At 47.0% G+C, this 24,942-nt stretch overlaps 1 protein-coding gene and 1 long non-coding RNA gene across 7 annotated transcripts in view; one reads left to right on the forward strand and one right to left on the reverse strand.

The window, feature by feature from the left end:
* Window positions 1–24,942, reverse strand: part of LOC148686118 (uncharacterized) — a 312,355-nt gene that overhangs the window by 216,943 nt on the left and 70,470 nt on the right. The gene's annotated exons all lie outside the window — the stretch shown is intronic.
* The window catches only part of PKHD1 (PKHD1 ciliary IPT domain containing fibrocystin/polyductin), a 261,509-nt gene that overhangs the window by 9,392 nt on the left and 227,175 nt on the right, over window positions 1–24,942 (forward strand). For all 6 annotated transcript variants that reach the window (XM_088665480.1, XM_035110412.3, XM_060272303.2 and 3 more), the window contains exons 5-14: window positions 4,346–4,403; window positions 5,239–5,317; window positions 7,211–7,285; window positions 10,890–10,954; window positions 16,427–16,466; window positions 19,921–19,991; window positions 21,142–21,243; window positions 21,435–21,530; window positions 21,756–21,894; window positions 24,095–24,209. In XM_088665480.1, coding sequence (XP_088521606.1) covers window positions 4,346–4,403; window positions 5,239–5,317; window positions 7,211–7,285; window positions 10,890–10,954; window positions 16,427–16,466; window positions 19,921–19,991; window positions 21,142–21,243; window positions 21,435–21,530; window positions 21,756–21,894; window positions 24,095–24,209 — 840 coding nt within the window. The remainder of the gene's footprint in view (window positions 1–4,345; window positions 4,404–5,238; window positions 5,318–7,210; window positions 7,286–10,889; window positions 10,955–16,426; window positions 16,467–19,920; window positions 19,992–21,141; window positions 21,244–21,434; window positions 21,531–21,755; window positions 21,895–24,094; window positions 24,210–24,942) is intronic.

Genomic DNA, 24,942 nt, shown 5'->3' on the forward strand with positions numbered 1-24,942 from the left:
CCAAGAGCTAACGGAAATTTCTCTGTACTTGAGGTGTGGAAGAATATTTGGTAAACTGGCAGTGTGTATGAGCTTTCTGTCACTGCAACACCAGCCTGGAATGGCACTAAGGCTGGTGAGATATGTGCGGTTTGGGAATAGACAATAAGCTTGCCTTTTGCTCACTCCGCTGTCTCTGCTTGCCAATGAGCCAGAACATTTACCATGTTGTGTACAAGTGCAACCAAGGGTTTTCTGCAGCATCAAGCATGAGGAGTCCCATGTTTCAGCAAATTGCACATTAAAGCTCAGGTGTTGTTTGGGAGTTCAGCTAGCTTAGAGAGCTGATGAAAAACCACCAGGGGATGTAGTTAATGAGACACATTCCAAGCGAAATAAAACACACACTGCCTCTTTGTTTGGGGGCACGACAACCTGTGAGCCATGCGCATTAAAAATTAATTTTCTCTCTCTGTGGTAGTTGTAAAAATGTAGACAGCTGCTGGCTGTGACAGGTCTGGAGAAACCTGCAGAAGGTATTCCAAGCAGCTGGCGGCCACTGCCTTCCTCTCCTTGCGCTTCCTCCTCTGCCTCCCCACAGCTTGTGCCCGCTAGCGCAGTCAGAGGCTGACCTCACGCCTCAGATGATCAGCATGAAGAGAAGAAGATTCATTAAGTATTCCGATTGCTTCACCTTCCTCTTAGCGGGAGAAGTGCAAGAGGCAGAGTCTGTAAAGGAAGGCAGTCCTGTTGCGCTAGATCATGGAAGCTTACGGAAAGCCTGCTTTTCAATTCTTATTTGTAAAGAATCTCTGATCTCGCAACTGTTTGTGTGCATCCCTTTGTATCTAGAATCATAGAATTCTAGAGCTGGAAGGGGCCCAAGGGTCATCTAGTCCAACCCCCTGTAATGCAGGAATCTCAGCTAAAGCAACCATGGCAGAGGGCCATTCAACTTCTGCTTAAAAACCTCCAAGGAATGAGAGTTCACAAGCTATTGATTTCATGTTGTCAGTGTAGAGATGCCATTAGCTACCTTCGGTGTAATGCTAAACTATGGTTTAACGTTTTGTGCATGAGTTGCAGTGAACCAAAATAAAACTTCAATCTGAATCTCTCTCTCTCTCTCTCTCTCTCTCTCTCTCTCTCTCTCTCTCTCTCTCTCTCTCTCCTCGCCACTCTTCCTCTTTTGAAATCTGTAGCCTTCACAGAATCTCTGTTTAGTGTGGTGTATGAACCAGAGATCAAGCTATAAAACAAACTCTGGTCAGTTTCACAGCAAACCTTCTTAAATTCATGGGTTATGAAGTTGGTTTGTTTCACTAACCAGTGTGCACTTTAAACCAGTGTTTCCCAACCTTATTCTGACCGTGGCCCCCTTCCGACCTTGTTTCCTTCCTGTGCCCCCCCAATGGGCATAGCCAAGGGAGGCAGGGGACAGCTGCCCCCCCCCCAAGTAAAAATCAATACAAATCTTAGGTTCCACCCCCATAACAAAAATCCTGGCTATGCCTATGCCCCCTCCCCTTCTGCCGGTAGAAAGGTAGCTATTTAAATATTTTCTTTCTAAACAGAACAAGTTTTATTTATAATTTTTATAATTTATACAAAATGCAATTACATAAAATGACAGGAACATAATGAAATATTGTGGAAGCAGCAAAACATAGAACCATCTTCCTCGTGCAAACCCCCTGCAATGTAGGACACTTCACTAACGCATCCATAGCAGATGGCCATCCAATCTCTGCTTAGAAACCTCCAAGGAAGGAGAGTCCAGAACTTCCTGAGGGAGATTTATCTTCCATTATAAAAAGTAAGCAACACTTATTTGACCCCAGTGATTTGACGCAGAGGGGGAAACCTACAGATACAGTCCAAAAGGCACAGAGGGAGTTCTGTATATATGGGAGGATTTTTTTAAGCAAGTGGCCCTCACTGATCTGGTGCAAAAATATATTGTCATCCGGAGGAGCCCTGGCTGCCTAGATGAAAGACTATAGCCCCCCCCCCCGCACCCTTACCTGGGAGTAAGGCCCATTGAATTCAGTGCAACTTTCTTCTGAGTAGACAGTTATTTACTAGATGCAAGTCAGCAGCACCAGACGTCACCTCGCACCTTGCAGAGCCAGGTCGACACTGCCGACGGGCCCTGCGCCCCTTGACAACATCCAAAGGCCCTGATCCGCTAGGCGCTGGGGTGGATTGCACCCTGTGCCTTGCAGAGTCAGGCCCAGGCTGCCACCAGGCCCAGCACTGGCAGCAGCAACAAGCAGCTCCGCCTCGCCCAGCCACCCTACAACTGCACTTGACTGACTTGGGGGGAGAGACGACCCTTGGTGGAATCTACACACATCTAAAAAAACCTGTGAAAATGCTTTTTAAAAATAACTTTGAAAAATACATTAAATTTTGCATAGCTCACTTTCGCCACTTAGTGTCGCATTTTTTATATTTCACTTTATAACACATTTAAAACGTTTTATTTGCAGCTCTGTAGTTGGAGAAGGGTTATTTTAATCCAGTCACTAACTCCTGAAATCATCAGCTATACTATTCAGCGACAGACAGCATTTTCTATACACCACTGACAGACATCAGTCTTTCCACTATCTTTGCAGATTAACTTTAGGAACAACAATAATAGAAATGCTAAATATTAAAATGCCATTTGTATTTGGAATGGATGAGGATGGGTGATAGAGATGAAGGAACCTGGAGGAGAGGCAGGCCATAGATGTTTTCTCAGGGTGTTAGGCTGAGGGAAAAGGAGGAAGCTCCCAGATTGGAGCTGGGAGAGTTCAGTCTTCTGTGTGTGGAATAAGGATGAAGGTATAGTGACGCAGGTGGCGCAGTGGGTTAAACCACAGAGCCTAGGGCTTGCTGATCAGAAGGTCGGCGGTTCGAATCCCTGCAACGGGGTGAGCTCCCGTTGCTCGGTCCCAGCTCCTGCCAACCTAGCAGTTTGAAAGCACGTCAAAGTGCAAGTAGATAAATAGGGACCGCTACAGTGGGAAGGTAAACGGCGTTTCCATGTGCTGCTCTGGTTCACCAGAAGCGGCTTTGTCATGCTGGCCACATGACCTGGAAGCTGTACGCTGGCTCCCTCGGCCAATAGAGCGAGATGAGCGTCACAACCCCAGAGTCGGTCACGACTGGACCTAATGGTCAGGGGTCCCTTTGTTGTTGTTTAGTCGTTTAGTCGTGTCCGACTCTTCGTGACCCCATGGACCAGAGCAGGGTCCCTTTACCTTTACCTTCATAGTGATAGAGGGCTTAATATTATATATACACATTGGTTTTTTCATTCTTCCTTCCTTTACTATTATTATTTTCTTTCTTTTTTATTTTAGATTAGTTTGGTTTTTATTGTATCTTATGTTGAAAACTCTCAATAAAAATTGTTATAAAAGAAAGCCTGAAAATGAACTGAATGCAGTTACGGATAACAGAAGTAAATTAAGGCTCCAATTACAGACGGCCTTCCAAAATAATTTCACTATTCTCCACACACCACAGAGAGGCCGCATTGCTAATGCTTTCAGTAATATATACTAAAAGTGACTACTGGGGTTGCGGAGAGGAAATTGTCTGTAATCCATCTGGCAAAAGAATGTCAGGTGTCAGAGAAAGCAAAGAGGAGGGGCAATTACGTAAAGGCTGAAATGTGTTCTGGTCAAGGCTTCTTCCCAGAGGATTTGTGGGAACACATGTCAGTTATAACATTTAACAAACCAGGTCACTGATACATATTTCAAGAATAATTTCTTATAATTTTGGACCATAGATAATTGAAAAACAGGATATGAATATATGGGATATTTGAGAAAGGTGAGAATATTTGAATTGCTTTTAACACCAGTAAATGGCAGAATGCAAATGTGACTGGATGAAGTTAGGTTTGGGAAAGAGACAGGATTTTATTCACCAACCAAGAATTCATTCAAAATATTCAAAACTAGAAAAATATTCCACAAATGTCTAAGCAATGTGTCACTGAAAAAGCAGCCTGAAAAAAATGTTAGGATTGCACATTATTTTGCAGAATTCCTTAGGCCCATCAGGCTCCACCCCTCCCCAGCTGGCTGCCTTGGTAGCCAATCAGAGAAAGGCCCCAGCCCTCTGGTGGAATTCTGAGGCATTGCATCACCAGACTCTGGTCTGGCTCGTAATAAGTTAGTTTAATACTTAATTCTGTGATTTTTCTGCCCTTCTGCAAAAATTGCAGAGTGCAGGCAACTATCAGCATAAGTGGAGTATTCCCACCACATGGCAAGAGTACTCTGATGTCTCTCTCTCCCCAAAACTATGAATGAAGCAATAGTTTTGTGAAAGGCAATGTAATATAATATTCTTTTCTCAACAGTTCTCTGTTGCACACACTCCTGTGGTGTATCGTGTGGACCCCCCCGATGGAGTCCCAGGTAAAGGATGGACCTTTAAGTGGAAACCATATGTCTTTATTTATACAATTAATGGGGAAAACAACTTATTTAAGATTTACTCATCAAGAGCTTTGAAGAGCTCATTTTTGTGTAGGGTTTGCTTCTTCTCCCGAAGATGTCCCACAAGGCAAGGAGTGGGGTGGGTCTAGGATCAGAGTCTTCCTTCTCCTTAGATGGGCTACATTCCCGAGCTGATGAGTCCTATACACAAAAAGGAGCATAAGATAAGGGGAAACAGCAGATACCAGAAAGAACAATGAACAGTGTTTTCCTGTATCTTATTTCAGGCTATTATTATACAATTTTCTGACCTTCCGATCCCCATGATTTTAAAAATTTGCATAAGCCTACATGCTATATCCTGAATTGTGTCTCCAAGCTATTTCGAAGTCATTAACATTAGTTAGGCTCATCACAATAATATTAAGAAGCAGTTTAGGTTAATATTACTGTATAATGCTACAACCCCGAGTTAACTGTAAAATTATATATAATGTTATAATACTGACCTGAAATAAGATACAGGATAATGCTGACTAATGTTAATTGACCTCTTTTGTTTTAATGTTTACAAATACCACATAAAAATAGTACAATTTTGACTCCTCTGAACACCAGCCATGGATAATTTGTTATCTATGTATTATTCTTTATGATTCCTGCTTATAATTTTTAGATTTATAATACTTACAGAGGGCATCTTCTACTGCACTGAAGAAATCAAGGCACTAAAACCCAACTCTCCACCTTCCTCTACACAGATTTTCATTTTGCCTCTTGAATAATTCCCCCACCCTCATCTTTATCCTGTTAGGAAATGTAATGCAAGTCTATGGTCTTATCCTGGCCCAAGAATTTGATGCCTACAGTTTTAACACAGATTTTATTGATGGGTAAGTGTGTTTATTGCTTCCTTCAGTTCCTCTGTGCAACTCGGTATAGGGTTGTTCCCTTTGCATTTCAAGGATGGGGAACGGTGGCCCTCCAGTTGTGTGGTGATACCCCGATGCCTCCCCGGGAGAAATAAAGACACAGGACACATTGCATAAGGTTAATGGGCGTAGAAGGCCACAACTTTATTGATTACGGATGTAGAGAGGTATTGGCATAGGCATTGGATCTAACTGACTATATCCGACTCCAGCCCGCTCTGCTGGCAGTCTGTGAAGGGTTAACCACCGTTGGATGAGTCCTGCGATGCACATCAACTAGGAGCTCATCCTGGGGCCACCACTAGGGGGCCTGCCCTCTGGCCCTCACCTACCACGGCTTCGGACTTGGCAACACCCCAGGACTCCTTAAGGGAGTACCCTTCCGCATTTGGGGGAGGTGATGGCAGCAACCTCCCCCCCCCACACCTGTACCTTTCAGAGATAATCCAATGCCTAGCGCCAAAACCAAAGTTGTGACGAGTTGCTACGAGGTAGGCGAAAACCACCAGGCCAGAGCCAATTTGCACAGTGGGAAAATTCCTACCAGGCCCCTCAACGGCGACCAACCGAGGTCCGTAGCAATGTCAAAGTAGAACCCTGCCTAAAGGGGTGGGTGGGTGGGAAAACGAAGCAGCTGGGGGTCCGAAAGAAGCGAGGCCGATTCCCTGCCATGCGCTCGCTTAAATCAGCGAGCCACACCCCCTTGGAACCTCCTAATTGGGTGAGCCAAGTGCGCACTGCAGCAGGGAGCTGACCAATGGGCTGGAGGGGAATGGCAACCATTCCCCCCCACACGTGAAGGCCTCGTGGGCCCACAACATCTCCTCCTGCTAGGGCAGAAGAGATTTTGCTGGATTCTAACATGCCCAGCCCCAGCCAGAATGGCCTATGGTCAGCCATGGTGGGAGATGCACTCTGAGAACATGAGCAGCCCCACAGGCCCCGCACCCCGACCAGTGCTGGATTTAGGGTGGTGCGGATGGTTCCCCTGCACAGGGCGCTGAGCCAAGGGGGCGCAAAATTGAGAAGACCCAAAATTGAGAAGAACCATTTGGGGTTGTGCCATATTACGAAAGATTTCCAAAGTCTGCCCCTGTCCCAACCCTGGCTATACTAATTAAATAATACTGTACATTTGGATTGTTACTGCGCATGGGGGAGAGAAATGTATTGTGTGGCAATGTCCCTCCTTCCCCAGGAAATAAGACACAAGACACAGTGAATTGAATTTAAGTGGGCGAAAAGGCCACAACTTTATTGGTTTCGGATGTTGAGCGGTATTGGCTTAGGCATTGGAACCTAACCGACTATATCCAACTGTAACCCGTGTGTTACAGTCTGGGAGAAATTAACCACCAGAAAGGAGCCCAATGACGTACATCTACTGGGACACCTCCTGTGGCCACCGTTGGGGGGTGCCATAAGGCCCTGACCTCCGTAGGCTCAGGACAAAGCTACCGCCCCGGAACCCCTTTAACGGGATTAAATCTCCAATTTCGGGCAGAGGATGACGTAATCTGCCCCCTTCTTTATTTATGCAAATTTCCAATGCCTAACCGCCACTCGAGCCCCCAACATTTGCGCTGGGTGCCGGGGCGAAAAGAGGCTGTGTTCCCGCCTCCGGCTTAATTTAAAAGAGAGGAAGCCCCGCCTCCCGACCGACCCTATTGGTCGGCCCAGGAATGACGGAGGCGGGAACTCCCATCTCGCGAGGGGGCTGAGCTCTCAGCCCCCATTGCGAGAATTCAGTCAGGCCATGCCCACAACCGAATTCTCCATGTAATGCGGAAGTGGGACTTGCATTATTATGGGTTGCCTTGAACTAACATTGCTTCTTCCCTCTCTCTGCCCCAGCCCTGTTATCCTCGAGGCCGAAAGAGATGGATGGATAACCATTTGTTCCCTTGTCAATAAGCAGATGCGCAGCATGTAAGTTGCTCCTCACAGCTTTGATTGCAATGCTTTTTTGCTGTGAGAATTCACAAAGCTTATAATGTTGCAGCATATTTGGGGCTCATATACTGTAAATTAGGGAAGGCACACTAATAGTTTTGATGCCAATGAAATATAATTTCTGCCTTTCCATCCCTACCCTAGGCTACAAAATTGGTCCTAATGATTATTTCTATATACAAGCAGTTTTCTCTCTGAATTCATGGATGTGAATTTGTGTGGGTGATACCTTTTTTGTGCATTCACCCTTCATTTTCTCACATGTACCTCCATTTAAATATGTGTGCGAGTGTTTGCTTATATGTGTGCAAGACCGGCACCAGAGTCGAGGGCCCCCACTGCCTGACTCACGCTCCTCCCATGCAGCCATTCAGTGTGGCCACACAGTATTTTTCTATTCCTTTCTGGTGCTGCCATGGTGACAGCAAGAATGCCAGCCAGTCTGTGGCAGCTGGTAGCCCCTGGGCTTGGTGGGGCAGCCTGTGTCCAAGGGGGGCAATAAAGTCTCATGTGTGAGGTCACGTGGGAGAGGCCATGTTGTTCTCCTCCCATCCTCCTGCCTTACAAAGGTGTGGATGCAAGAGCATGGCAGCTGGGCAAGTACTGAGTGCCTAACTTAACTTAACCATTACTGGCCCCAACAACATCCAACATACCATCTCAGGACTATTTAATTGCTTATCCTCTAACATTGTGTATGCCATCAAATGCCAACAGTGCCCTTCAGCTCTCTATATTGGACAAACAGGCCAAACCCTACGCCAAAGGATAAATGGACATAAATCTGACATCAGGAACCAGAAGACAGAAAAACCAGTAGGAGAACACTTCAATCTCCCAGGACATTCTATACAAGATCTCAAAGTAGCTGTCTTACTACAAAAGAATTTCAGAAATAGACTGGAAAGAGAAGTTGCTGAATTGCAACTTATCACCAAGCTCAAAACCATGGAGGGACCTGGTTTGAACAGAGATATCGGGTTCTTATCTCATTATACATGATAAGCGATCTTCAGCCATCTCAACCCTTGCTTTTTCATGCAAAACCATTTGCAGTCGTTTGCGGTCATCAACAGCTATCAGTCAGTCAATCACCCATTTCCACCACCCTTCTGAGTGATCCCCCCTCCCCATCCCCACCCATCCCCACCCCTTCTCTACATAAGTGCCTGGGGACTCCCATTTCACTGTATCTGAAGAAGTGTGCATGCACACGAAAGCTCATACCAAAATAAAAACTTAGTTGGTCTTTAAGGTGCTACTGAAGGAATTTTTTTATTTTACTTCGATCCAGACCAACACGGCTACCTACCTGTAACCATAACTTAATGGAGAAAGTGCCTATCCTTGGATTCGAAGGGGTCCTTTCCGTCACAATTTCTAGTGCTGGATTAGTGTCACAGTAACTCTGGTTTGTACAGTTGCCTCCAGAAAGGACCACTGAGAAGTTAGAAAATGAAAGCCGATTAGGAAGTCTAAATCATTGTTTAGCTGTGTTGGAAACTCAAAGCATGGTTTGGGTTCTAAATGATGGTTCCTGTGAACTCTGCTTTGGTTGTGGTATCTGGGTATATGGATGTCCTTGACAGGAGTGAGGTTGTTATTGGTATCACATCATGCAATAACACAATGAGGTCAATCGATCAAGCCCTCTCCTGCTGCTTTTTGATGTAAAGACCTCTGTTTTGAAACAGGAAGGCAGTGTAGCTGGCCTGTTAGGTATTTTAATGAATCATTATTTAAAAGTTCCAAGGCTAGGCTGTGACTATTCTGGCTTTAAAACAAAAGAAAACAGGTTCAGTATTAACTTTATTATACAATTTAAAAGGTTTTTCTAGTCATGCCTTCTGGCAGAATAACTTAAGAGCTGATTCAGTACCTATATTTGGGCTCCCTGTTCCCATTCAAGGTGATTTCCACTGCTCCCAATTTCATGGGTGGGTGATCCAAGCCCGAGACGCGGTAATCTTAGTTCTTCATTAGAGGCCCAGTTCCTGAGCTGCTGCAAATGCTTCTAAAACACACCCAAAATGGGCAGATAGTTGCATGTTCAGACCTTTAAACCTCCCCCTTAAATAAATTCACACAAGACTCAAATTTTGGGTTTGGTTTTTGGCAGAATTTAGGCCACAACTTTATTGATTACAATCAAGTGAGTGGTTGCATAGGCTCTGGTTCGACTAGCTCCCTGCACCCTTGCAGGCAGCGCTGACCCAGAGCTCTATCGTAGGTCAGCCTAGGGAGAACACCTGGAATGGCGGAAAGCCGGGGACATACTATGTCCACCACCCAGATGTCCCCCTGGACTCAGGCACGGGCACAATCCCTTCAAAGGGTTGACCAAACCATAGAGTCCCTGGATTCCTTTAACGGAATACTCTTCACATAGGGATGGCAAGAGCGTTCCCCCATCCCTATCACCTGAACCAGAGCCTATCTGCAACTTTACAAGTTGTGACGATTTGCTACGCGGCAGGCAAAACCCAAATGGCAACAGCCAATCAGCCAAGTGGGGAAAATTCCTGCCGTGCCCCTGTCCCAACAACAGACGACGCATAGCAAGGTCAAGAGCGCAAGCCCTAAATATAGAGAGAGGTGGGCGGGTGTTCCGATGCACTGACTAAGAGAGAAAGCTCAGGGTCACGTGCATTGGCATATATAGGCCCCTTGACCCATTTGGTTAGCATCCCATTGGTCAGATTAAACCCAGCAACAAGGTGGTGTGGCTATCCAATCGTACCCACCCACAACACAAGGATTTGGTTGCCTCACCGCAACACATGTCCTCTTTGAGGGAGGACACAATTTCTCCCGATCGTTGACTTCATTAGGTTTAAAGCAGGTGAATCAATATTTGTTGTCAGAGTTCATGTGTTGAAGCTACGTTGTGTTCCTAGGCTACATTTTCATGTTTATAAGGAATGCACATTCATTCACACTATAGTATTTGTTTCTCGATATCCTATTACCAGCTTTAGTCAGTCTGCATGTGGACAAATGACAGCACAAATTGGAGAGTGGGACACAAAATTAACAGGGCAGGCAAAACTCAATTTCTCAGTAGATGCTCAGACATCACTTGCTGAGTATTTGATGTGATAGGTTTGGATTTGCAGAACATATTCAGTCCTTTCCTGTCTTTGAAGTGAATGGACAGTACTCAGCTCAGCTTCACATATTATGTTCTAGCTGTCAGGAAAAGGGCCTACTCACAAGGAGACCCCTGGCAGAGACACATGCCCGACTGGCATGTTCCCTGTTTCCTGGGCGATTGTTCGGGAGCTTCCGAGCCTTCCTCAGCCCCCAGACTTCCAGTGATTGATTTGGGAGTACATCAACACACTCTTAGCATCTGCAGATACTTGCACAGTTGCGTAACAGACCACAGCAACTCAGCATTCTGGCTAAGCTAGTTTATTTACACATAAACAGACACGGAGCATGGAACATGGCTCCCTCTCTCTCTCTAGTATCATCCAGCAGAGAAAAAGAACAAAGGGAGAACAGTCCCACTATCTCCTTTCCTTTGCCTCTATTGCATCTTCATAGTTCATTGTCTTTTATTTTCCTTTGTTTGCAGATATCCCATTCAAGTTGATCATGGTCTGGGAACTGTAGCATGCCGAGTGGAAGGGAACCATATTGGTCAGTGGAAAGCAGGGAAATAACATACAATCTTGATTTTATTCAGTAACATAAAAATCAAGAAGGCTAACAGATAAAAAGGCTGCTGTTGGGGGTATGGGCCATATGGCCATTCTGTTTTCGAAAAGGGGAGAGCTGCTTACAAATTCCTTTTCTCTTTGTTCTTGCTACTTGGGGCATTCCCCCCCCCCCCAAGCTCACACTTTTGGCAACCATGATATACCAACTGTAAGCAACAAGTGTATCACAGTGAATGCCTTGCTGAAGCTGTAGAGAACAGGCACTCCTAGTGAAATGTACTCGGAGTCGAGAGTGAATTTCATGCTCTTTATTCAGCTCATAGTCATCAAGGAGAAGAGGAGAAGAAGAATGGCTCTTTTCCCAAAACCATCTGCTTATATACATTATTTACACAATGGGCCTTGCGTGATTGGCTACTTCAGGGCTACACCTGTGGGCCAATTATATTGTGGATTGACTTCTGCCTGCAGCCTGATTGGCTGCTCCTACAGGCCAATCAGGTAGCAGATTCACTTCTGCCAGCCGCCTGATTGGCTGCTCCAGCAGGCCAATCAGGTTGCGGATTCACTTCCACCTGGAGTTGGATTGGGTAGCTCCCGCTGTTTCTGAATCCTATTGTTCTAGGATTCAGCTCAGTACATAACACCCCTCCCCTCTAAGTTCCAGTCCTGCCCGGGAAGTTGCATTCGTAGTCCCCAAGGTCTGCTGGCCGCCTCCGTGTGCGTTGTGGCCTGGGGTGTTCCTTGGTCAGGGGTTCTGGTTCTGGCTCGTGTTCCGAGGCTGCTGGCTGTGCCGGGGCTGTCTGGTCTGGCGCCACTGAACCACTAGGTTGTGGCTCTGGTTCCGGTGTCCTTCCAGCCTCGGGGCGCCCCTCTGTGCCTACTGCTTCTGCTTCCCCTGCCCACCCCTCTCGCTCTACAGGCCTCACTGCCCTGCTGTCCCCTTGGGACCCCTCTGTCCCGCTCTCCTCCCGGGTTCCTCCTGGGAATCGTCGCCGTAGCTGGTCGCAGTGGCGGCGCCAACATTGCCCCCCTTCCGTTAGTACCTCGTACGACACGGGACCGGTCACCTTGGTGACTGTGGCGGGTACCCATGCTGGGCCTGCCCCAAAATTCTTTGCGTACACTGCGTCCTGGGCCACAAATGTCCGGGGGTTCCTGCCTTTCCCCACCACTACCTCATCCTGAGCTCTGTCGGGGTGAAGTCGGTCCAGTCTAGTTGCAAGGCGCCGGCCCATTAGTAGTTCAGCTGGGCTCCGGCCCGTCGTTGTGCTTGGGGTGCTGTGCTGTGCTAGAAGAAATGCGGCAAGGCGGTATTCCCAGTCCCCTTGTGTCATGCGGCGGAGGCTGTCCTTGGTGGTCCGCACCATGCGCTCCGCTTGGCCATTGGTGGCAGGGTGGAATGGTGCTGAGCGGATGTGGCGGATGGCGTTCTGCGCTGTGAAGGTCTGGAACTCCTCTGACGTGAATGCGGTTCCATTGTCCGAGACGAGGGTGTCAGGGAGCCCGTGGGTTGCAAAAAGCTTACGTAGTACCCGGATGGCTGCCGCCGTAGAAGTGGACGGTACCAGTGCGACCTCCAGCCATTTGGTGTAGGAATCCACCACTATGAAGAATGTTTTTCCCTGGAAGGGGCCAGCGAAGTCCACGTGCAAGCGTGACCATGGATGTCGGGCGGACTCCCAGGGCTGGACTGGGGCCCTTGGGGGATCCGGGCGGGATTCTTGGCAGGTCTGGCAGTGTTGGACCCAGGCCTCTATCTCTCTGTCAATCCCCGGCCACCACACATAACTCCTGGCAAGGGCCTTCATCCTCACTACCCCTGGGTGTGTCTCGTGTAGGGCTGTGAGGACCCTTTTGCGGAGGGGCTGGGGAACAACAACCCTGCTTCCCCATAACAGGCACCCCTTGTGGGCCGACAGTTCATGTTTGCGGTTTGTGTAGCCAGCGAATTCTGGCCCGGGGCTGCTGCTGGGCCATCCTCGCCACACCCAGTCCAGGACCCGGGAGATGACCCTATCTTTTGTGGAATGGTGCGCAACTTCTTGTGCCTGAATGGGTCGGTCGGGAAGCAGCTCCAGGGTCATAACCTCTTGCGCAGGCGCTGGGTCGGGGCCTGTTTCTGGTAGTGGTAGCCTGCTGAGGGCGTCTGCGTGGCCCATCGCCTTCCCAGGGCGGTGGATTAGTGCATACTGGTAGCCGGCAAGGAAAATTGACCACCTGAGGACACGTGGAGACAACACTTGGGGGGTCTGCTTCTCGGGGGCAAACAGGCCAAGCAACGGCTTGTGGTCAGTCACTATGGTAAAGGGCCGCCCGTACAAGAAATCATGGAATTTTTTTACGCCCTTCACGATTGCCAGACCCTCCTTGTCAATCTGTGAGTAGTTTCGTTCGGCTGCAGCAAGCGTCTGGGAGAAGTATGCCACCGGCACCTCTCTTCCATCCGGGAGTTGGTGTCCCAGGACAGCGCCGATGCCATAGGGAGAGGCGTCGCATGCCAGCACCACTGGCAGCCTCTCGTCGAAGTGTGCCAAGACCGAGTTCGAGACGAGCAAGTCCTTGACTGCCTGGAATGCGGCCCTTTGTCGCTGGCCCCACACCCAAGGGGCCCTTTTATCTAGGAGTCTGTGTAGGGGCTCCACTACCGCTGCCTTATGCGGAAGAAAGGCATGGTAAAAGTTCAATAGTCCCAAGAATGACTGAAGTTCGGGCTTGCTCTTGGGCGCTGGGGCCTCACAAATGGCCCGTACCTTGTCACCGGTTGGATGGACCCCTTCTGCGTCCACCTTAAATCCCAGAAAGTCCACCTGCGGCACTCCCAGTAAACACTTTTCCCGCTTCACCTTGAGGCCCGCCGTCTGAAAACGGTGCAGGACGGAGCGGAGGCGGTCCTCAAATTCCTCTGGTGTGGGCCCGGCGATCAGTACATCATCGAAGAAGGGGGTGACGCCAGGAATCCCTTTAAGGAGAGAGTCCATTAGATTCTGGAATATGCCTGGTGCCACGCTAACGCCAAATTGCAGCCGCTTTACTCTGAATGCCCCTCTGTGCGTCACAATCGTCTGAGCCTCTGCTGTGGCTTCGTCCACAGGCAACTGTTGATACGCTTGGGCCAAGTCCAGTTTGCCAAAGATTTTTGACCCAGCCAGGGTGGCGAGGACATGGCTGACCACTGGCACTGGGTATGCATGGGCCGTGAGAGCCTTGTTTATGGTGCATTTGTAGTCTGCACAGATGCGGACCGAACCGTTAGGCTTGACGGGTGTGACAATTGGAGTTTCCCAGGGGGCGTTGGGCACCGGCTCCAGCACTCCTTGCTCCACGAGTCGGTCCAATTCCTCGTCTATGCGGGGTTTCAGGGCGAACGGGACCCGGCGGGCCTTGTGCCTGATGGGTCGTACCGCGGGGTCTAGCTGTAGGGCAATGGGGGGTCCTGTATATCGTCCCAATGCCCCATCGAAAACCCCTGGAAACTCTTTGCATATGGCGTCCACGTCCACTTGTAAGCTAGTGCGGTTCACCCCGGTAACGGCTAGCCCCAGAGGTCCAAACCATGCCAGTCCCAGTAAGCTAACGTAGGGGCCCTTAACTACCAGCAAGTCCAATTGTTGCTTTCGCCCTCGATATTGCACCCTGAAGGTCCCCACCCCCATTGTAGGGACCTTACGTTTCTGGAAGTCCCGGAGGGTGAATGGGGCCGGCCTTAGTTTGGGACCCCCATTAGGGCACAGTTCCCTTAATGTTCGGGCCGAGATTATGGATAGAGTTGAACCCGTGTCCAGCTCCATGCGGCATGGGGCTCCCTCTATCTGTACCTCTATATAAATTTTCTCTGTGCTGGGATGGGGCAACTGGAATACCTGGTAGTCCGTGATCTCCGTCGAGTTGCCTTGGTGCATGGTGCCGTGTGACCTGGGGCTCCTGGGTCGGTCATCTGATGCTTGTCGACGGGTGAGTCGAGCCCGACACACCCGGGCGATGTGTCCCAATTTTCTGCACTGCCTGCACTCTGCGTTGCGGAAACGACAGGTCCTCCTCTCGTGGTTCTCCCCGCAGCTTGCACAGTTCCCTCCTTCTCGTCGAGGCTGCTGTGGTGTGTGTGCTGCTTGAGTGCGCCGCTGTACTCGGTGTACTTCCTCCCAGTCAGATTCGGATTCGTCGGTGAGGTCTTCGTGGTAGACCCTCGGTTGGGATGGCGGGGCCGGTCGTGCCTCTTGCGTTGACCTCTCGGCGGCTTCGGTTGCCAGGGCTTCCTCCAGAGCAATCTGGAACGTGAGGTCTTTTTTGGCGTAGAGGCGTCGTTGCAACATCTCGTCCCTCAGGCCACCGACGAGGTGGTCACGAAGCATGTTCTCCAACTCTGAGAAGTTGCAAAGCAGGGCGGCTTGGCGGAGGGAGGTCACAAACCCAGTTATGGTTTCCCCCGGGGCTTGCCGCTTTGCGTAGAAGGCATTTCGGCAAGCTACCACCGAGGGCTGTGGTGAGAAGTGCTCCTTCAGCCGTTCCATTATTGTTTTGTAAGAGACGGTAGCGACATCTCTAGGTGCAAGGAGAGCCCGGGCGATTTCAAACGTCTCCTCTCCACAGACGCTGAAGAATGTCGCCCTCTTCATGGCATCGTTGGTGACTTCTTTCGCTTGCAGGAGGAAGTTGAAACGGGCGGCGTACCCTTCCCAGTCTCCTGATGCTGGTTTGAATGGCGAGAAGCTGCTGTCGGTTGCCATTCTGGGTTCCTTGGGTCCTGGAGCTGAAGCCTGGATGCACGGTGCGATGCAGCGGTGCAGCAGGTGGCGGTGCTGCGGTGCAGTGCGTGGTGGCGGTCAGCTCAGCAGGATCCCACCTTCGTCGCCAGTGAAATGTACTCGGAGTCGAGAGTGAATTTCATGCTCTTTATTCAGCTCATAGTCATCAAGGAGAAGAGGAGAAGAAGAATGGCTCTTTTCCCAAAACCATCTGCTTATATACATTATTTACACAATGGGCCTTGCGTGATTGGCTACTTCAGGGCTACACCTGTGGGCCAATTATATTGTGGATTGACTTCTGCCTGCAGCCTGATTGGCTGCTCCTACAGGCCAATCAGGTAGCAGATTCACTTCTGCCAGCCGCCTGATTGGCTGCTCCAGCAGGCCAATCAGGTTGCGGATTCACTTCCACCTGGAGTTGGATTGGGTAGCTCCCGCTGTTTCTGAATCCTATTGTTCTAGGATTCAGCTCAGTACATAACACCTAGCAAGAAACACGAGATGTGGTTTGGGGGGGGGGGAATGGAGCAGAAACAGCAGCCTGTCAGGTGTCTGATGATGGTTTTGAACTGGGTGCAAAAGACATGGGCATTTCAGGGGTAGGAAGATCTAGAAGGGCACCTGAGGCAAGTTAGTTAACTCTGTATGTACATGAAATGATTCACATTCTTGCACTGAGATATGTGCTTTTTCTCTTCTTACAGGGTCACATAATGTTAGCTTTACAGTGTTTAACAAAGGAAAGTAAGTAAGGGATAAGTTTTTTTTTTAATGGCTAATTTTATAGTTATGTTGTATTTCTGAATGCCTTCTTTTTCATATAAATACTATTTAAATGCCGTATACTTTCTGCTTTGCTTTGGAACGTGGTTGTATTCAGAAGTTGGCATTCAAGGTGTCAGTGACGTTTCCTGCATTTGGCTCTGAAAATATGCTTTGAGAGCTTGTTAATGCTCACCTCAAGGTAGAGATGAGAATTAGAAAGTCCCAAATTGTACCCAGGGCTGGTGCTAGGGTTTTTTGCGCCCTAGGCAAAATCACCTTCTCCCCCCCCCCCGCTGCTTTCTGAAGGCACCGGCTCTGTCTGTATTCTGAGTATTGTCTTAGTTAAAGTTATGAGTTTTTTGTAAATTGATGTTAATTGATGTTAAATGAAAATGATTTTTTTAAAAAGACAAATCTAGATGAAATTACTATTACTATTATTATTAATTAATATTATTATTATTAATTACCTTTCTGCAAAGAGCTGGAAGTGGCTCTCCCCCTCCTCATTCAATCCCTACAACAAACCTGTAGCACTGGGAGTGTCTGACCAGGATCTGGGAGAGACCAGGGTTCGAATCCTCACTCAGCCACGAAACTCACTGGGTGTGCCACCATGCGCCAATCATGGCGTCTCAGCCCAAACTACCTCACAGGGTTGTTGCAAAGATAAAACAAGGAGGGGAGAGAAGCATGTAGGCCCCACCTTGAGCGCCTTGCAGAAAAAAAGTGGGATATGAATGCAATAAAGAAATTTAATTCCAAAGAAATTTGGTGCAAGACTTTCGGGATTGCATTTTGACAGCAATGGCAAGTATGACTGCGGCAGCTACTGTCCCAAATGTTACTGATTATTTTCGGTAATACCAATGGAAATGTGTTGTCAAAAGGACATATTATCTTGGTGGCACGAATAGCAATTGCAGCTCAGTGGAAAGCAGCCCAAAATTTTACACCGAATGCTTAGGGCTGCTCACTCTGGAATAGAGCTGTCATGGAGAAGATTACAAATAATCTGAGATTTCAACCAGGACTAGAACCTCCTTTTTTTATATGATTATGCCTTCCTTGGCATTCATGGCTTTGCTATTCTAACTCCTGCCATAATAATAATAATAATAATAATAATAATAATAATTAATATTTATACCCCGTCCATCTGGCTGGGTTTCCCCAGCCACTCTGGGCGGCTTCCAGCAAAATATTAAAATACAATAACTCATCAAATATTAGAAGCTTCCCTAAACAGGGCTGCCTTCAGGTGTCTTCTAAAAGTCAGGTAGTTGCCCGCTTGGCTGGGGCCTGGAATGGAAGTGCGTTTAAGCACTGAGAGAGAGAGAGAGAGAGTCAAAGAAAAACCTTGTCCGGACAGAGCTCTGCTTATTGCAAGGGATGAGTCAGTTCCCAGCCACTTCTGAACTAAATCCAGCTCCCCGTCCCACTTCCCCACTTCCCCACGTGACACAGACCAGGACAGTGAAAGGAACCCTTCGAGGGAAAGGTACAACACATAACGGATCTCAGGGAACCGATATTTCCCCCCCCCCTGGGGTGGTTGGCACTCCTCCCGACCCCCCCCCCACCCCCGTGGCCTGCTTAAGAGGTCAGTGCCGTCCTCCTCGCTCCTTGCCGGGCGCGCATGGCCGTGCCGGGCCCCATTAGCAGCATCCTAAACAAAACCATGGCGATGACACCAGCACTTACGGAGGCGATCGCCTGGCAAGGAGGATCCGGGTCCGTTGCAAGTCCCGGAGACGTTGGCCTGCTCGGGTTGGGAATGCAGCCCCCAGGCCAGCCCAGGATCCCCCGCGGGCGGCAGTGCGGGTGGACGGCGGGTGGCAGGCGACGGGCAGGCTTGCCAGCGCCCCCTCCATTTCGGGGGCAGAGCTGAGGAGCCGAGCAGCTGCCCGCCAGGCTCCGGCAATGCGCATGGAGGCAGCGCGGCCGGCTGGCGGGCAGGCGGCGGGTGGCGGCGGGCAGGCTCACAAGCGCCCCCTCCATTTCGGCGCCCTAGGCCATGGCCTAGTTTGCCTAAATGGAGGCACCGGCCCTGATTGTACCTGGCTTTTCCCTCCCAGCTCCTGAATGGAAAGTGGAGTAGGTGGGACAAGAGTTTCTTTCCCACTGGTGGACTGGTGCTTCTCCCCTATGAGACGTTTGGGGAGCTGCAATGTCATTAAATCTTCCCACTGAAATCCCTGGAGAACAATGTATCCATTCATTTCAACAGGAAGATTTAAAGATGCTAGAATTCTAAAATCAGCTGGTAGGAGGCAAACAGTCACCTGTCTTTTAAAACTTGCCTTGCACTGACGTTTTTCAAAGCTGTAGCCAACCACTAGCTGCAAAGAATGCCTTTTGAATTTCATGGGTATCCCTTCCAGGGGATACATTGGGTTGCGCAGGGCTTGGCTGCAAAGTCTTCGGCAGCCAAATGTAATTTTAGGTCTCAAATTCCCTCACTGCAAAGAGCTAGCTGTGTACAGGTGGGAGGGAATTTTTCTGGACATGTGAGAGCAGACTTTGAAAGCCAGAAATGGTATGAACTCCTGCATTTTCCTGAGCCCTGGGTTGTCACTGATTTTGCATGGCCAGGAGAGTCCCCTGTTGTGGCTGCATGAAACTGCCATTTGTATCTGGTTGGGATGCCATGTTCTGAGCTCTCTCTATCTCTCTCTTTCTCTCTCTGTGTGTGTGTGGTGGGGATGGCTCAGTCGGGGTGAGGATGGCTCAGCTTATATACGAGTCAGTCTTAACATGAGCCACAGGTGGTTTGCCCCTTTCTAGTTGGTTTCAGTTTGGTGGATTCTGGAACCATGTCAAGAAAGAAATCCACTAGAGTATTTTTTTTTTCATCTGGAGTTCCAGCAAAATCAATTTTTGGAAGGGGGAGCAAGGAGAACAAATTATTTTAACACATACACTTAGTGAAAGCTCAATTTTAGCAATGTAAGCTTAAAGACAAGTCTCACCTAGTTGATCTTCCAGCAGATTCTGTCTCATCAGGAAGTCCATTCCATAGGATGTAGAAGTTGGACTTACAGTGTTGTCTCACATAGCCTCCCATTTCATATCATGTAGACACTCATAATTGCCTTTTGTTCCAACAATCCTTCAAAGGGGAGATTTTTGCCTCAGTGTTATATATAGTCTAGTTTTGATGCTCTTATTGTTAAATAGCTTCAGGATATTTCATGGGAAGCAATTGATGAGTGAATGAATGGATAACCAAGTTTGCCCTCTAGCGGTCAATAATGCAGCAGATTCCCGTGATGTATAGGGAGAGTGATGAAAGCGTTCCCCAAACAACTAGCTTATTGCAGCTCTGCACACATTTATTTTCTTCACTCTGCATTGGAATATCTTACATATTCCAGTCTTAATTTCCTTCTGTGTTAGTGTTGCTGTTCACTCGCTCACTTTTGTGTTGCAGGTCAGTGGTGAACAAGGATTCTTGGCTTATCAGTGCAAAACAGGACCTTTTCCTGTACCAGACATTCTCAGGTATATTGCCCTGCAGTCTTTCACTGAAGAGGATTCTGGAATTAATCTCACTTCCTGTTCAGTCTACAAATCTGCTGTGATTATTTGTGTAGAAAAGGATAAGAAAACAGAGAAAGCGGGGGAGAAGAGAGGGGACACGGGTAGCTTCACTTCCCCTCGACTCTGTCCTTGCTCATTTTTGGTTCTGGACCTGCCCAGTTTTTACTTCAGATCCACCCTCCCCCATTGGCAGTATGCAGCTCCTGACAAATTATCCCTGAGAAAATGGTTGCCTATTTGTGCCCTAACCACATTTAGCACTAACCACAGTTCTGTAATTAGCTGAAAATGAAAGCAAAAGTTGGATTTCCCTCCTGCTAGAGAAGAAGAGAGGAAAAGGAGAGCACAAACCTTACCTTCCAAATCCCGGACTGCAGTTGCGTCGACATAACTTCCGGTGTCACTTTGCCCTTCTATGGGCACCAAAAATGGCCGCCACCAGCTTCAAAAGTAGCTTTCTACGCATGACCGGAAGTGCGTCGACGCAACTTCCGGTGTTGCCCCGCCCATCTATGGGCACCAAAAATGGCCGCCGCCGACACCGGAAGTCGCGTCTACGCACTTCCGGTCATGCGTAGATGCGACTTTTGAAGCCAGCGGCAGCCATTTTTTGTGCCCATAGAAGGGCAAATCAGAAAAAAATGGCCGCTGACAGGAGAAAATAACGAAGAAAAATGGGAGATGAAGTGATACGGGGGACCACCGGGAAAAGGTAAATAAAAACAGGGGTTTCCCGGGGAAAACGGGGTACTTGGCAGCTATGGCACAAACCTTTTGTAAAGCATGAAACAGGGGGTTTGTGTTATGACTGAAACACTGTGTGCTTGTGTGTGTTTGCATCTGCTGGAGAAACCTGATCACCATTGTCCTGCAGCCCAAACCATTATTCTTTTATTCGCTTTACTCCTTTCCCAGTTAGTTTGAATTTTGCAAAACTCCTAAAACCTGCAGCTCAGAACAAATGTGTCTAATGTGAATAATTTCTTTTGCGCATGGATTGGGGTTGTTTTGGTGCAAGACCGAGTCTGTGTGATATAAAACCAGTATGTGGTTGTGCTATTTTATTTTAGCTGACCTACATCTAATTTCAATTATTTCACTTCCTCCGCAGAAATATTTTCTGTGTCTCCAGCTGCAGGGAGCCTGGGTGGTGGAACCGATCTCACCATCACAGGAGACTTTTTTGATACACCTGTGCAGGTCACAGTTGCAGGTAATAATGTTGAAATCAGCCTTCATGGTTCTGGAAATGTGAATGTCCCTAGAGGTGTACCACAACGTGTGTTCATTTCCTTTGAAGCATGTGGTAGTACGTCCATGGTGGTGATCCTTTGAGTAGCTTGGACTGGAATTTTGCTCTGAAGCGCTATCCTTCTCATTCATGCTTCTCTTCCCACTCATCAGGCAGTCCCTGCAAAATTAAGCATGTTATTCCACGAAAGATCATCTGTACAACTGGAGCCGTTGGTGAGCACAGAAGACTCAATGGCCCTAAACCAGGTGCACTTTTATTATGGCGCGTCCAAGTGGTAGCTTCCCTCACAATTGGCTTGATATCACAATCAAATTATCAAAGCCATAGATTTGTAGGATTCTAGATCATTTGTTCACATGCAAAATCAACAGTCTTCCTACTTAGCCAGCACCTGCCATTTCTCCATTTGTGTTGTGATGCATTAACTCATTCATTGGAGATGATAAAGTTCTTGTCCCCCAATTTCTCAGGAAACAGAGGGCTTCTTTTTGAGGTTTGGGATGGATCAGATACAGATTTTACTGAAGCAGCTCCTGGGTACCGCTGGCAGTTTGTCCCTAATGCCAGTTCTCCGTTACATTTCCAGTTTGAGAGACAACAGACATTCAGGTAATCAGTTATCTTTAAGGACTCTGGTGTTTTCTACAATTCACACTATTTTAGTGGAGTTCTTTTTACAGGAACTTGGGATATATTTACAATCCACTATGAGTGTTACATGCAGCTTAACTGTCATGGCTTCCTCTAAATAACATGGAGATTGATTTGAAGGCCCTGAGATTTCTTGGTTAGAGAGTAGCCCCTTTCCCTGAACACATTACCAGCTTAAAAAAACAGCTAAGTTGTTATTTTTCTCAATTTGGATTGAAGCTGGTTTTGAGGAAAAGGTATATAAAGCAATATTTCACAAGAAACCACAGGATAGGTACAGAGGCGTAGGAAGGTCAGGTGGTACCCGGTGCGAAAAAAATCTTGTCACCCCCCCACACACACATTCATTTTTTTCTGCCTGCAAAAATGGTTTTCTGTTATTTCATATTTTCTTACAAAGGAATAATAATAATAATAATAATAATAATAAACAACTTTTATTTATATCCCACCCTCCCTGGCCAAAGTCGGGTTCAGGATGGCTAACATCAGATATATAACATTGGTATAAAATCAAACAATAATTAAATTACCTCCTAAAAACATGTCAAAATGAAATTAAAGTCTAATTAGCTGGCTTTCTGCAGGGTTAGGGTTGGAAATAGGAAGTGCTCCACTGAATTGAAATTTCAGCCTTCACGACATAGGGAAACGGCCAAGTAAACAACTGTTTTCATGGAGGAGGGTCAAGATATTAACTGATATGCATTAAATTTCATATATAGCTATATAATCCCTCATGTAGTAAGATAAGACCTTTGGAGCAGGCATGCTTTTTTTTTAAAAAAAAGTTTTTTATGAACTGCCCTAGTAGGGCAGTAATTGTTCCTTGATAATTTATCACCCCCCTCCATGATGGCCCCTCGATAGGTATGGGTTTGTGGCTAATGCCGCGTGCACACCGGTTCCCAAACCAGAGGTGGGAGTGCGCTGGATACATAGAGGGAAGGAGTGTGTGCACAGCCTAAGTCTGAGGCAAACATATTTATCATGCAAAGCTTCAAGTGAGTCTGGATTGAAGGCACCTCCATACCAGCTGGCTTGAGAGGTAGGGAATCACAAATCACAATGGCAATAATAATAATAATAATAATAATAATAATAAAAAAAAAATATACCACCCTATACCTGGGGGTCTCAGGGCGGTTCACAGAATAAAATCAATATATAAAACCATAAAATTCCTTAGCATATATTGACATGGCACATGAACCAGACAGAATAAGCTCAGCTGCAGAATCTTCCGGAGCTCACAGACCATTTGCCCAGAATATGTGATTCCATAGATGTTCATTGTATTTGCATACTTAGAACAGAGAAAAAAATATAGCTGACAGATGTTGTGGGAGGAGAGAAATGCACTTTATGGAAGAAATGGCAAAATCTCCCCAAAGGTCTTTAATATCCTATCCAAACATTCACCCAGTAGAATGACAACATATATTGGAAAGGAGCCTTGGTTCTGGAAATTGTGATGTAGCTCTCTGGTGCTGATTTAATGAGCACCTGAAACAATCTCATTACATGAAAATTTGATAACTTTTAAGGAAATAAACCAGATGGACTTTCATGAAATCTATCTGAAGACAACATCCCCTCTCAGTTTTTACACTTGCAGTTTCTGAACCTAAAGGTGAGACTGACTGGCAGGAGCCACGAGCTTCCCTGGTCAGTTTCATATGTGTAAATAAATTTGCCGGGGTGGGGTGGGTTGGGGAGGCAATCAATAGGGAACTACATTTCCTACTTTTTATTTTATTTTTTAGAATGAACTACTATTGAGTTTACTAATTTTCACAAGACTAGTTATGCAAGAAAGGATCATTTTTATAGGTAATTTCTTGGAGATTCTTTAGTAAGCTAACATTTTATTCTGGGATGAGATAACATATATGTCTCAGTGGTGTTCTATAAAGATAAGTCTTTTTAAAAGTCAAGTATGATTGGATTGTGTAATAACTAAAGCCTTTCATGTAACTAATATTTCCCTCAGCAGTGGAAGCCTGTTATTTGTCTGGAAACAGGCACTGAAGAAGTGTGCATGCACACGAAAGCTCATACCAAAATAAAAACTTAGTTGGTCTTTAAGGTGCTACTGAAGGAATTTTTTTATTTGTCTGGAAGTTTGCTTCGATAACATTTTTGTTTTGTTACCCAGGGCACGACTATGTGGTTTTTTTGTGGCACCACAGACAAATAATTACACATTCTGGATCCAGGCAGATGACGAGGCTTCTTTGTATTTAAGCCTGTCCGAAGACTCCCAAAGCAAGGTACCAATACCACAAATTACTACAAGTAAAAGTTAAAATTCTGTGATCCTTATAACTTTGCATTGTGGCACTTGCTGGCCTCGCCCTTTGTTTAGACTTCCAGAGCAGGATCTGTGTTGATTTTTCTTCTTCGAATGCTCATAATTGGTTTTCATCAACTTTTTGGAGTTTGGTGTGATCCCATGTATATTAGTAAGAAGCTCCACTCTGCTTGGTGGGACTTACTCCTTAGCAAGTGTGCATTAGATTGTAGTTTTAATCCTATTTCCTTTGAGAAAACAAATTTATCCCGTGGTGGCTGGTGGTAAATTTGTGGCATATGGGATGAATTCATGGACAAGTGTGTCATCATCTTGAGGTTTCTCTGTTAAATCTAAATTGTGTAGAATGTTACAGTTTCTTGACATTATATAGTGCTTTTTGAGTATTCAAAGTGTTTCCTATACATTACTTTAGTAGACAGCTGGGGAAGCTCAGTGCATGAGACTCAACATGAGCCCCATGTTGGGCAAAATATTACTGCGTTTCAGTAGGTTGGACTAGATGACCCTCGTGGTCCCTTCCAACTTTATAAATTCTATGATTCTACCCTTCTGGCAGGGAGCTGGGGCCGGAGTCTGAAATAAGAGGAGCTTGCCTAATTTTATCTAGTTAATTCCTGGCCTAGGTGAAATTTAAAATGGGCTTAAATTTACATGCTTTAACTTACTACACCGGATGTAGGACTGTTACT

The sequence above is a fragment of the Zootoca vivipara genome, chromosome 3 (assembly GCF_965207765.1).
Source record: "Zootoca vivipara chromosome 3, rZooViv2.hap1.1, whole genome shotgun sequence".
Lineage (NCBI taxonomy): Eukaryota > Metazoa > Chordata > Lepidosauria > Squamata > Lacertidae > Zootoca > Zootoca vivipara.